Below are 13,946 nucleotides of genomic sequence, written 5' to 3'. Positions count from 1 at the left end.
TTTACACAAACGTTTACTTGTTACATATAAAGTGTGTGGTTCTGTATCTGCAAGAACAATTACATTTGTACAGGAAATTAGAGGACTATATAAATATAAACTAGACATGGCCACAACAGTCCTGGAATACAAATACAGCATGATTCACAATCATAAAAAAGGAGTCCTTTTTCCCCCATGACAAATAATAATTGGCATACTAGCAAAAAATTCAAACACGTGTCACTTGTGGCACCATAAATCAGACCCGACTTCAAGTCTGGTACTTTAGCACAATTCTTCACTTGGTGTGTTTCTTTTATTCAACAAATAACAGAGTGTCGATGGCTCTCTTTTAAATGGCTCCATACAAAATAAGATTGCAGAAGAATCCCTCATTAGGTGTTCAGACGTTTTGACTGTATCCATGCTGTTTTGGGAGTGTCAGACAAAATGCCACTTTTCCACTGTGCAAGAAGAGGTTTAGAATGGCAAAGAATTATTTAAAATGTATCTCTTTTATTTTTTTAATTGGACAACTGTTGCAAAGCAATTTCCCTGTGTGGAAATCCAAGTATGATTCTTGGAATACGTTCTTCTCTCTCACTTTTATTTATTCATCGATTAATTTATGTAGCTAGAAATATATTAATAAGTCTTTTTTTTTTTTTAACTTACCCTCTGGAGACACAGGATGTGCGCTGCCAAATGCAGGAGCCTGGAGAATGAAAATATAAAAATAAACCTACCACACTTACTCATCGTGTAGCTTTATATCTTACTGCTGCAATGGCTACCAATAGTGTGAAACAAGAACTAGTAAAGTTCTTACCGACTGAACTACTTCTCTGGCCTCATCAGTGGTACATCTCCAAGGGCTATCACAACATAACGTGTTTTTGCTGAAGAAAAAAGCAAAGAGTAGTGCTCATTATACTTTCATAGCCAGTTACACCTTTACATCATATGCAAACACAAAGCAGGAGTTTTGTCTTCAACTAACTTACCAGTCAATTCCTCCAGTATTTTTTTGCTTCTGTACTAGTGCCCTCCAGTGCTCGTGGGTGGACTTAATGATCTCAACTGCAAAGTCCTATCAACAGAGATAGAGACTATTTTGTTTTTTGCTGCCTCTTTCGCTAACTGCATGGACTGCAACTAGTAGCAGACTGTCATGTCATATGATTGTTACAAAGGTAGTAAGTACCTTGTCTTTGAACTCCCCATTGAATCCAAATTTGTTTTCAGGCTTTCCATCCGGCACCTTATATTTCCTAAACCACTCAACAGTGGCCTCTAAATGACCGGGTCGGTTCTTGCGGACATCCTCTATATCTGCAGAAAAAACACATTCAATAACATGAATTTGGGAACTAAATTGTGCAGCAAATATTTAGTGAGAAAATTTACAGTTAGCAGTTTCTAAGATTATAATTTATGACACAATGTAGCTATACAACAACAGGATTCAAGTTAAAATGAATGCAGGGTTAACAATATTTAGAACATGCTGTATGAGGTTAAGAAATGCATTAAACATGTTGGCTAGGGTACAGTGTGTTTTGGAAAGACACGTTGAATATAAACACAGCAATGTTTACAGCAAAACCTCCACAGGGTACAGACTTAACTACAGAGTGCAAGTCTGCATTTCTCCCATGATGTCTGTGTTGGATAAACAATCAACTGAATCTGAAATGGGCAGGTACATTAGTATCTCGCTCCTGGTACGTGGGCAAATGCAAATCTGACAAGTAGTGCATACTGGCTGCATAGCTAACCTTAAACAGCTCTACATGTGCTTAATCTTCTTGTATAGAATAAGCAGATGAAAATGAAATGGTATTTTTGAATCAGGGTAGAGAGCAGATCACTTTATCATTTTGAATCTGCCTTAATCTTTCTGCTGCCATGAAACAGTAAAATAATTACTAATAATCACTAATGTACGTTAAATTAATTACATGTTACCAGTTCTTGACTTTCATTAGTTTAAAACACTCACTATTTAGATTTTTGGCATCAGGGTCTTCAGCATTGATAGCTATGACCTTCCAGTCCATTTCTCCTTCATCAATCATGGCCAAGATGCCAAGCACTTTTACTTGGATAACCTGACCAGTAGAGCACACCTGAAGAACCAAACAACACATAATAAATCATCAATTAATAAAAAGCAATACTACATAAATTGCACATGTATATACACTCACTGACCACATCATTAGGTGCACCTGTTCACCTAACTGATAGCACAAATATCTAAGACTCATGATTCATTAGATATGACTTGCTAGCAATCCTAGAAAGGGGTACCTAATAGAATGTTTCTAATAAAATCAATGTACAGATTTAAGCTGTATTACCTGGGTGCCTATGTCACAAACATCAATGGGGTCATTGTCACCACAGCAATTAGTTTCTTTGTCTTTCTGGCCTGGGTCTTCCCACGTCTTCAGTTCAAGCATGTAAGAAAACAATCATGCAGGTATTTGTAAAATATAATTATTGGAATATATTTAAATACAACAAAATGAACTGCAGTACTGTTATTTTGAAACAGATATGATGAAAATGAAGAAGGAGGAGGCTTATCTCATACTGTGCTTTTCCTCACCTGTGGAAGTGCCCCATAATTCCAAATGTAACCTTTATGGGGAAATATGTTGGCAACATAGCGGAGCTTTCCTTTCTTTTCATCCTGCTTGATCGGATTCAGCGGTTCCTTTATCGCAATCTGGGAATTGAAGCAATTATGAAGGTGTGTGTTTTTATGTGCATGTTTGTTGTTTTTCCACTGTTGAAGCGCAGCTGAAGAAATTAGGTAAATAACTTTCACTTCTTAAATGTCAGGAACTCCCCAAAATTCACTTTCATGCTTAGCTAGCTAGCTAAATGAAAACAGCTTCAGGGCACTGCTATTCTAACTTCAGAAGTGGGAGGCAACTCATTCCATTACATTTTAAATGCGGTATAAATTTCCTTGTGGTGAGTTACATTTAGTTTTGTAAGTCAGTTACAACTCAAAAAGCCACATCAAATGCTTATCTAAAGATAAATAAAGTGTCTTCCAGTTGTCGTTATGCTATCTGACTTAAAAACAAAACCACGACTACAATTTCTTAAAAACAGATGACTGTGCATAATAACCTTTTTTCCAGTGCAACAGCAGTTGTCATAGGGTATAGTAGAATGTAATGTGTGATACCTTACCTGTAGCATGTACGTACATGACTACTTTATCTATTCTTACCTCCATTTTAGCATTTGACCATCTCGGTACCTCCACCACCATGTTGTAGAGCACCTGAGAGAAACCAAGAAAGCCGAATACATTAGTCAAAGTCAAAGTCAACTTTATTTGTCGATTCTGCCACATGTACAGGACATACAGAGAATAGAAATTGCGTTACTCTCAATCCCTAGATAAATAGCAAATGAACATTTAAATATATTTAAATATAAAAGTGATTAAAAATGCAAGTAAAATAATTAAAAAGTAAAAATTTAAATAAATACAATTTTACATATAACAAGAAAGCTATACAATATACAATATAATGGGTAAGTGACATTGAGTGTAAACCAGGCAGAGTAGTGCAAATAGGCAAATAGTGCAAATGGAGATTTAGTAATGTACGGTAAGAGAAAGTGTAACAACAAAGTCTTATGAGGTAATGGCAGTCCAATGCTCCACAAAGTGACTGGTAACTGGTGCAGGCCAGTGAGTGAGTCAGAGAGTGTGTGTGTTTGTGTGTGTGTGACAGAGTTCAGTGAGACCGTGGAGGAGAGAGGGGAGAGGGGGCAGAATCGGGAGGGAGTTAAGCTTCCTGACAGCCTGATGGATGAAGCTGTCCTTCAGCCTGCTGGTCCTGGCCTGGAGACTCCGCAGTCTCCTCCCCGACGGCAGCAGCTTGAAGAAACTTTGCATTGGGTGCGTGGGATCAGCCGCTATGCAAAGGGCTTTTTTAGTGAGACGGGTGCTGTAAATGTCCTGGAGGGAGGGGAGAGAGACACCAATGATCCTCTCTGCAGCTCTCACTATGCGTTGGAGGGTTCTATGACAGGACGCATTGCAGGCTCCAAACCACACAGTGATGCAGCTCGACAGGATGCTCTCGATGGTGCCTCTGTAGAAAGTGTGCATGATGGGGGCTGGTGCTCCTGCTCTTCTTAGTTTGCGGAGAAAGAAGAGACGCTGCTGTGATTTCTTGGCCAGTGCTGATTATCCTGATTGTTTTACAGTGGGCCAAAACTCAAGACTGGAACAAAGTCGCGGGCTAACGTTAATATTTATTGAAATATATTTAATCCTCCAGATATAAGAATGAATCTTTTCTTATGGACTCAAACACGTTTTGCTGAAAAACTGAATATGGAACAAGCAAAGCTTAATACTAAACAATATATATATGAGCTGTATAATACCAGTAGGCCAGCTAGTAATTTGGTTTGGCTTCGCGGGCCAAATGTAATTAGGCTGCGGGCCAAATTTGGCCCGCGGGCCAAATTTGGCCCGCGGGCCAGAGTTTGACACCTAAATGGTAGAAGTGACCTGAAACACTTAATCGAACTTTACCTCACTCTCACTCTTCTTGGACTTTTTAGCAGGTACATCATTTTCCTTAAGAAAATAAAATAAATAAAAATGGTTAGAATATTAGATTCATGTGAAAACAGACCTTTGCTATCTAACCCTTACCTGTTCTGTCTCTGCTATTAGTGGAATATCATGGAATGGCGAAATGTATTTCCCATCTGAGGTTTCTAAAAAACAAAAAAACAAAACATAAATTAAAACTTTAGCAAAGTACTTCTGTGCATAAACATTTTACGCTTAACACACATTTTACAATTGAATTCCAGACGTCTGTGTAGGGAACAAAAACTTAAATCTTGTTATTTTTGAGGTGATTGGATATCTATATCTTGACACTTTCCACACAAACATCATAAGAGATGTCACAACAGTTTTTTTAAACAGACTAATCGGCATAAAATACAAAGAAAAAAATCATAATAATGACAATGATGTCATAGTTCATATTTCAAAGAACTGGGGTGCCACTTGTTCCTGGTGTTTAAAATATAAGTATTACTCATATATTTTTTTATTTTTTTATTTAGGACAGTGCGTGTTAATGAACATAAATGTAAAAAAAATAAAATTACATGAATGTAAACATACCAGATTATAGCCAAGGGCTAATTTCCATCTGTTGTCCTTAAGCATAAAAAATAGACATAATAATTCATAAAAATTCATCATTCATTCATAATAAAAACTCCATCACCAAACTTACACATACACACCATTCTGTTCCCAAATAAAACATTAAAACTATACAACTCATACATGATCACACACTTGATTTGTCCATAACCAGTTTTTAACCTTTGCCTTAAACAAATTGAGTGTAGAGCATTCTCTAATGGGTTGAGGAAGACTGTTCCACAGATGGCCTCCCTTGACAGAGAGGACATTCTGCCCAAATGCTGTCCGTCTGTGGGGTATAAACAAGTCTCCTTGGATTGAAGCTCGAGTGGTCCTGTCTGAGCTTTATGCCTAATGAACTGCTTTAGTGGTGGTGGAGCATATCACTCAGGCAGGGACTGTTTACTTGGGCTTTTGAAGTGGGGGTTGTATGAGGTTCTGATGAGTCAGTGTTACCTGCAGTTGACGGCAATAAGCACAACCTCAAGCAAAAAGGAGAACTGACTGGCACAGAAATTGCCACTGCTTTAGCTCCCATTAGGAAGCTCTTCACCACAAGGAAGTGAAACTTTAACGTCCCACCAGATTCCACTGACCAAAAACAGTTATGTTACCTCCCAAAAACATAAGGTCTTAATTAACTGCCGCCTCAGTCAGTTAGTGAAAATGACATTCACACCAACTAGACTAGCAACCCCTGTTTTGTCCTTGTGTCCACAAATCAACAGACTTTGGTGTATGTTGTCACATGCAACAGAACAGAGACAAATATATATACACGGTCAAGCCTTTAAGCTATTACTGGTGCAGCAAAACAAAGCTTCAAGGGACGAGGTTACACTCAGACAGTGCACCGAGGACAGACACAAACCTTGCAAACACTGCTTTACAGAAGAACAGCTTTACAAAACACAGCATCAAACTATAACAGTATTAATGACGCTGTCGGCTAATATCTTTTGAAAACATATTTTAATTGATATACTGCCCAGTCATAGGTACACTATTACTCTACTTTCTCAATGCCAATGGAGGAAACTAGAAAGTGAGGTAAAATCAAAAGCTTTTCAGTTTCAGACAGTTTTGCAGGGTTCAATAAATGTGCAAATACTTTTGATGTTAATCTATTCATTGATCATTATTATTATTATTATTATTATGCAGGTGGGAAAAATAAATTATTAACCTAAACTGCTCAATCTTCTGACAAAGTTTCATTATGAGTCTTATTATTTGACTAAACAATAATAAATTATCTACATAAATCACAGGCATCAGTACAGCCCTTCTATTGTGGCCAAAGCTTTAAGAAGTTCCTGTATTACTGACAGTAACAGGAAAAGAACAATTGGCTTTCTAATGCACAATACCAAAGCAATGTTCAATCCCAAACACACTCTCAGGTGTATGTTTTGCAGTGCATTTCCATGCATGCAGCCCACACGTTAGTGCACTGCAGTGTGCATGTTGTTGCTGCATGTCTGCAGCCTTCTGCTTGAAACAAGATGAATCAAATATTACAGCATTTTCTTTAAAATTGTGATTCAAATTCCCTTTTTTTTAAAGCAATTATTATTGTGAAAAGCAAAAATGCATTCATTTCCAGTCCAGTTTCCTCATTACTACCATGTGCACACTATAACTTGAATATTCATGTTTATTGATACTTGCATTTTCATTTAAAAAGTGGCACTTTTACATTTTCTGGTAATTTACTGATGCAGCAGTAAAGCGCTAACAGTGAGGTCATACAACACATTTTAATACTCCAAGAAAACAGTGCCTTGTAGTGTGAACAAACTGGACTGCCCCAACTCCTTACACTCTCCTGGCTTGGGCTTGGTGCCATTCACAATCTGAACCAGAATAGTTTATTTTAGTTTTTCAGCTTCTCTCCTCCTTATCACAATAATGTTCACGAGGAAGCTAAATGTATTTGTTTAATTAAGTTAGGCTTTTGTCACTGAGGAAGCACTGGAGTTCCCTGCTCAGGTGTAGATTGCGATCACACAGCACCACATCAGAGTTCAACCCCAGTGCGGTTTTGGGGTCAAGCATGGACCTTTGCTGTGCCTGAATAAAGCTTTATATCTGGTTTCATCCCTGTTGTTACATTTTGATAAAGAAAATTCATGATCTACAACACGGTTTGACTTGATATGATGTGTCTTGATGATAGAAATGCATCCATTTTCGGTTTTGCTTGAGGTTTTGCATGACTGGCATCCACGTGGCCAACAAACAGGAAGTACAACCCACGAGGAACACGCACCTCTTCCTCGTTTCTCCTTACGCGTACTTTCAAAACACGTGACAACGACGGCTAGCGTTAGCGGGATTTTGGCACTAAAAGCAAAGCCGCAAAAGAGCCGCTTGGGCAGGAAATATAACTCAAAGGTCAAGCGTTTACCTTGACCTGCATGTCGACTTATGGTTACCACAACACGGTCGGACACCAACCTTTGAGACTGTGCTAACCAGCTGCAGCATTCAATGCAAAAACAGGCATGGTTCCTTTCACAATGGCGGAAATTAACTTACTAAAATAAAGCCGGTAGTCGGGAGAGTTCTGGTGTCCTCTCTGCTCCGTTTGATAGTGCATCGTTTTTCTGAAATAACACTGGTGCGAAACAGCTGCTGCTTGTGCAATAACTTTGCGGCTAGAGGCGGAAAATGTGCCGAAAACTGTCACCAAACACCGGACCGATGAGCGTAACATCAGTGCGCTCATTATACACTTCTTACTTCCCCCGTCTTAGTTCCTGCTTCCCGTCCTCCAGCTTCTGTTTCAACAGCCTCGGCGTGAAACCGCGGGCTTCCGGTCAGCGCGTTTCAAAATAAAACACCCCAAAGCTGCGGACGTAGTTTTGTGTGACGCAGTTTCTACATGAAGGTGCGAATGTACTGTATATTTTATTTATTTTCCCATATTCAGACCAGCACTCTTAGACATATTTAGTCAGTGCAGTGGCCCATATTTGACCTGCGTCTCCAAAGTGTAGAAGCGTTTTTTTCTTTAACACGATCTTCTTGTTTGTTTTGTTTTTTATTTGGTATAATAGTGTAGTGTCACGTATAAGTAGCCTGGTCTCATGCCTCAAGTCTGTTCAGTTGTTCGTCTGTTACCAATACATTGTTTTTATTTTATTAATAATAAATCATATTTTAACCGGAAGTAATTATTTCTAACTTAATTTTACAGCCACAGAAAGGATTGTAATGGGTAGTAGCTTTATTTTTACTGCCCCCTAGCTGTCGTTCAGGTCTTTCTACTTTTTTCTTTGTGTCCCTTTTCTCCACCTTCCTGCCTGTCAGCTTGAAATTGTTATATTACACACGTACTGAGTATTAATAGAAATAATAATCATGGAAATAAGCAAATTAAACAGATCAAATTAAAAGGAAAATACCAACTAGATGTGCCTATAGAGGATTTATAGAGCTCATCTTGGATAAGCATTCTTAAGGAAGGGAAACTGGGAGAAAAGGCTGAGATATTTGAAATTACACAAAACTGGATGGAAAGTCAGTGGCAATGGGTCTTATGGAGGGATGAATCCAAATGTGAAATATTTGGTTCAAATCATCACCAATATGAGGATGTCAAGAGATGTACAACTCAACCAAGAACAGAAGAAAAGTCAGCTAACATCCAGAGAAGCGCTTTGAATTACCTTCAAGAATCCTGAAGAACAATTCCCAAAAACAACTTAAAGAAATGACAAGGAAGCTGCCTAAGAGACTTCAGGCTCTGTTGAAGAGTTAAGGTGGCCATACCAAATATTGACTTACAAGGTCACTGGAATTTTACAAACTCTGATTTTGCCTTACGCAAATTGAGATCTTGTGACTATAGAGCGGTGTTGGGTAAGTTACTTTAAATTAGTAACTTAGTTACATTACTAGTTACTTCTATCAAAAGTACTCAGTTACTTCAAGTTACTCGTTACTTACAAATAACTAGTTAATAGGGAAAGTAAATTTGGTTTTACTCAGAATTCTCTTGTTAATGTGTTGCTTCCATAACTTTGCCAGTCTTCTAGCTTGCTTACTTGCCACAAGTGCACTGTGCCACCTACCAATAGAAAGGAAAAAATAATGTGCATATTTCCACGAGAGAAATCCCATGCCTGGACCATCATTGACCGCTGCCATGGTTCTAGCCTACGTCACAGAGTCATGTGCGCTTTTTACATCCAACACAAAAACTGCAGTCGTGGTGCTTTCGATTGTACTCAGAACTCTGAAATTCTGCCTTCTGAATAGGAAGATGTAGGTAACACCAGACTGCAGATGAGCTGCATACAGGGCTGGTTTGGGACAAAAAATCAGCCCGGGCATTTTGACTAGAGACCAGCCCGCCATTATAGGAAAAATCATAAAGCCTTTGAATGAAAATAAACACTGTTGTGACAGTGATGTACACTGTTTTGATGGTATATATGCATCAATCTATCAATCGTTTGTTGTAAGATTCAGATAATTATTTTTTAAAAGCTAGACATTTTAAATGAGAATAAGAAAGAAAAGTATTTCTTTGTGCCCCCCTCTCCCTGTTAATGCCCTACATGCCCCCCTGGCAACACTTTGCTAGACCCGCCCCTGCACAGTTACCAGCTGTCTGCTACATAAAAAAGGATCCTGGGGTTATTTGTCTCTCAGAAACAGTTCATAACTTCCCTTCAACTCATTCATGTCACCTAAAAGGTAAACCTGTTTCCCCATCACCTGTTCAGCTCTGATGATCCAGTAAGGACATCTCCTAGTTTCATCTTCATGTTTCCCTCTCACCAGATAACCAAACCATATCATGACCAGCAGCTTTTACGGCTGTGGCTCCAGCAAACATCAGCTGATACTAGAAATTAATATTAAATAAATTCTAACAACAGCTGATCAAGCTTAAACGTGCTGCTGTTGTTTAACGCGACATCCGCTGATTTCCTGTTTCTGGCGCAAAGTGGGCGATAAACAAGCAAGAGAGCAGATCAGCTGATCATTGATCAGTTTAATGATTGAAGTAGAAACAGGAGAGGGAGGGTAAGAGGATGAGAGAAGAAGAGGCAGCTGTGCAGCGTAAACACAGAATAACTCCAGCTTTGTGTCTTTTTCATTGTAGCTGAAGTACCGGACAAACTGTGTTCCTTTTCACCTCAATACGAAACCTGTAATATTTTCTCCGAATACGAGACGATTCTGTTTTTTACTGGACGGTTGGCAACTCTAATAATTAACCTTATGAACAAAATAAAGTTCAACATCAGTAACATTATAGCACCCACCCAGCTGTATAGAAACTCCGTCATGCTAGCTACCACGCAGTACGGAAAAAGTCAGCACAACGAAAATAAACTCCACCTAAACTTGGTTCATATCTGACCCAGATAGACTGCAGGTCATAACTTCTTACCTGAAGTTCAGTTCACCTGACACTCGGTCTCTCCTCCTCCTGCCTCCCCTTTCTCTCATCCACCTGCTGGCCTCCACCACTTGCTAATGTTACTGAATCTGTGGAAGCTCCGCGACAGCCACCACACGAAGTAACGAATAACGACCCTATCTAAATCCCAGTAACGATTAACGCGTTCCTGATTTTGGCATAACTAGTTACCGTGCTCGTTACCACAATAATAACGTAGTTACTGTAACGCGTTAGACTACGGTGAACTCAGTAACATGTTCAACCAGCCTGAGCTGATTCGATCTTTGTGACACTGCGTCTTATCGGGCTGGAAGCAGCCTTCAGAAGATGGGTACACTGTGGACATAAAAGTACAGAAATGGCAAGCAACAGTACTCAGGTAAGCTGTGGGTTTAAACTCAGTTGGTGGCAAATGCTAGGCCCAAAGTGTGTCTTGAAAATATCCCCCACACCATTACACAGCCAACAAAAACCTGAACCACTCATACAAGCAAAGATGGGCTATTTGGCATTTATGTTGTCTACACTAAATTCTGACCCTACCAAATGTTACAGCAGAAATCGAGTGTGATGGCATGCCACACATGGTAAGTTTAATTTACAGTCACTACTTTAATATATTCTACTTATTGTTCAATATAGTTTCTTTATGAAATTTATTTTTCTATGACACCTTCCAATGTTTATATGGCGTGCACACATATTAACACTGCAAGCTCAAAGTTCTGTTTTATGTTATATTAATACATCTTTCTTTGAATTACCTGGGGTTTGGCTTCTCCTCCTGTCTGGCAAAAGGTGTGGCAAAGGGCTGGGAGAGCTGAAGTACCACTGACAGCCTAATTGGATAGAACCACATGCTTCATTGCCTTGGGGGGTGTTTCAAGTTTGTTTAATTGTTTTGTATTAGTTGGTTATATGGCAGCCATTTTGTTTTCCCCTGTGTGTGTCATTTGGTTTAGCTAAACCAGTATTTAAGTTCCCCCATGTGTCATTTCAGCAGGTTAGCTTGTCTTATGTTTGGGTTGAAGTTTTGTTAATTGTTATCTTGAGTTTAGTCTAGTCTATTGAGTTGACCTCTTTTATTGGTCTCCCTGTTTAAGTTTTGGCTTTGTTAAAATATCTTTTTATACTTTTGGGTCAATAAAACCTAGTGATGGGCAGATGAAGCTTCATGAAGCACTGAAGCTTTTCATCCAATTGGTTCACCCCAGCACAAAGCTTCTTGAAGCTTCATTTGCTCTAGTAGGACATCTACTGGACGTAAAAATATTAGTTGGCATGAATTTGAAAAGTGTGGCATTTTGCACACAGCCTGTAAATGTCAACAACAAAAGGAGTGTGTAAAACATGTATATTGTAGTGATGGCAGTATACTGTGTATATTTATACTGGCAGTATGGAAAATGATTATTTGGAAATGCTTAAAATGGAAATGATCATTTACTGTGAGGTGAGGTGTGGTTGGGGTGTGGACAGTGGTTGTGCTTTTGTAACGTTGAAATACGGACAGCTACAGACTGAGGCCTCAGTCCTGCCTGTTCACATTTTATTCTGTAAAAACTAAATTTTCACTGCTTTTACGTCCTTTTTAGTGGGGAGAACATAGCTAGGATTGAATGATTTAACAAATCTTTTAAATCCTTTGTCCTCCACAATGCTAAATAGCTGGGAGTCCTCAATCACCATGCTAACCAGGTCTTCATCTATTGGAGATGTGTCCTTTATGCTTTACTGCTTGGTCCCTGACATCGAGACTCATCAGACCAGGAAACATTTTTTTTTCAATCATCCGATTTTGGTGTGCTTGTTCAATTCTACCATCACTCCTGTTCTTAGTTGATAGGATGGGAACCCAGTGTAGTTCTGCTGCTGTAGCACACGAGGTTCAACGTCTTGTGCATACACTAGCTGTAACAAGTGGTGATTATTTGAGTTACTGTTGCCTTGAGCTCAAAGCATTCTGGTCATGGACACCCTATGTCCTTGTGTGATTGCACGTTTTTCCCAGCGAATAAAAAAAAATACTATAGCTGTCAGGGATATTGTGGATTTCATGTTGATAATTTCAACATCATGAGATCAAAGTCTGTATGTATCCATTGTGCCTTGAACAAACAATGATCCCATTCCCCTTGATGTGTTTCTTTTATGGCTCTATAGGTCGGCCTCTGTTCAAACAAACAAGCATAGCTTATGAGGAGCCATAAAAGCTGGTTCATGTCTTTGATATTGTCGCCACCCCCAATCGGACCCTGAACAAGTGGAAAGATAGATGGATGGATGGATGGATGGATGGATGATAAAAATAACAGCTGTGTTTTTAGGCCACAGATTTTCCCATAAGTCTAAATTCCCTTGCAAATGTAAACTCTCTTAATGAAATCAAACAAAGCCACACCTTTAAATGACAAAATGTCACACCAGCTCCTTAGAGCGAAGCAGTTCAGCTTACAGACGATAACTTTGTTTACACACTTGGACATTTGTTTACAGTGTTTGATATGGTTTACTTTATCAAGTCCGCTTGGTTACATAAGACTCTGTGCTCTGATGTGTGTTTGACTACGTTCAGCCCTGTGCTTCTTTCTCTGTTTGACAGAGAAGGAAATAATTTTTCTGAGTCACCCAATGTTCACAGGTCTAAGTATAAGGGGTTATGAAAAACACTGAACAGGGTTTGCCTTTATCCCAATGGAAACCACTGGGAAATCATTTGTGTTTAACACTTGACATTTGACTTTGCTAGATCATTTCATTGGATCATTTGCTAGGTCATATTTGTAAGGCAGGGTGCGTAAGACAGATGTATCTGAAACTGATATCAGTGAAACAAGGTTTAGTTAAAAATAATAATAATAAAAAAAAAACAGACAATGAAGTATAATACAATTATATATCAAATTGAGGCAGACAGATTGAGTTTATTTAGTATTAATTTACTGACAACATTACTGAGTACAAAAGATTCTGGTGTTCATCATTTCACACAAGACAGAGTTTTATTGTTAGTCTTGTAAAGCACATGTATACACTTACCAGCCACTTCATTAGGTACACCTATTCATTTCTTAATTAATGCAAATATTTAATCTGCTAACTCAATGGCAGCAACTAAATGTATTTAGGTGTGCAGATATCATCAAGGTGACCAGTTGAAGTTAAAACTGAGTATCAGAATGAGGAAGAAAGGTGATTTAAGTGACTTTGAACGTGGCATTGTTGTTGGTGCCAGATGGGCTGGTCTGAATATTTCAGAAACTACTGATCTACTGTGATTTTCCCAGAAAATCATCTCTAGGTTTTTAGAAACTAGTCTAAAAAAAGAGA

At 38.7% G+C, this 13,946-nt stretch overlaps 1 protein-coding gene across 1 annotated transcript; it reads right to left on the bottom strand.

The window, feature by feature from the left end:
* Window positions 1–41: 41 nt before the first annotated feature.
* On the bottom strand, window positions 42–7,972 carry ppa2 (inorganic pyrophosphatase 2). Its single transcript, XM_085355858.1, has 12 exons — window positions 7,736–7,972; window positions 4,682–4,746; window positions 4,559–4,603; window positions 3,233–3,286; window positions 2,597–2,716; window positions 2,346–2,432; window positions 1,985–2,111; window positions 1,187–1,314; window positions 987–1,072; window positions 812–881; window positions 658–697; window positions 42–446 (listed from the first exon to the last, which is right to left on the bottom strand). Exons 1-12 carry the CDS (start codon window positions 7,923–7,925, stop codon window positions 424–426), a joined length of 1,035 nt encoding a protein of 344 aa, XP_085211984.1. The 5' UTR covers window positions 7,926–7,972; the 3' UTR covers window positions 42–423.
* Window positions 7,973–13,946: the final 5,974 nt, after the last annotated feature.

Source organism: Diplotaxodon limnothrissa, linkage group LG6 (assembly GCF_057381915.1).
Source record: "Diplotaxodon limnothrissa isolate DT_005_m linkage group LG6, D_limnothrissa_male_GT1.1, whole genome shotgun sequence".
Classification (NCBI taxonomy): domain Eukaryota; kingdom Metazoa; phylum Chordata; class Actinopteri; order Cichliformes; family Cichlidae; genus Diplotaxodon; species Diplotaxodon limnothrissa.
Note: the sequence above shows the minus strand (reverse complement) of the source record. Positions and strands in the feature narration are given on the sequence as shown.

Excerpts from the sequence above, each read along its gene's own strand:
- ppa2 (XM_085355858.1), bottom strand. The coding sequence starts at position 7,925 with ATGAGCGCACTGATGTTACGCTCATCGGTCCGGTGTTTGGTGACAGTT. Across the intron at positions 4,747-7,735 it reads CGACTACCGGCTTTATTTTA|AAACCTCAGATGGGAAATAC; the intron begins GTAAGTTAATTT and ends TTTGTTTTTTAG. Across the intron at positions 2,433-2,596 it reads ATTATGGGGCACTTCCACAG|ACGTGGGAAGACCCAGGCCA; the intron begins GTGAGGAAAAGC and ends CTTGAACTGAAG.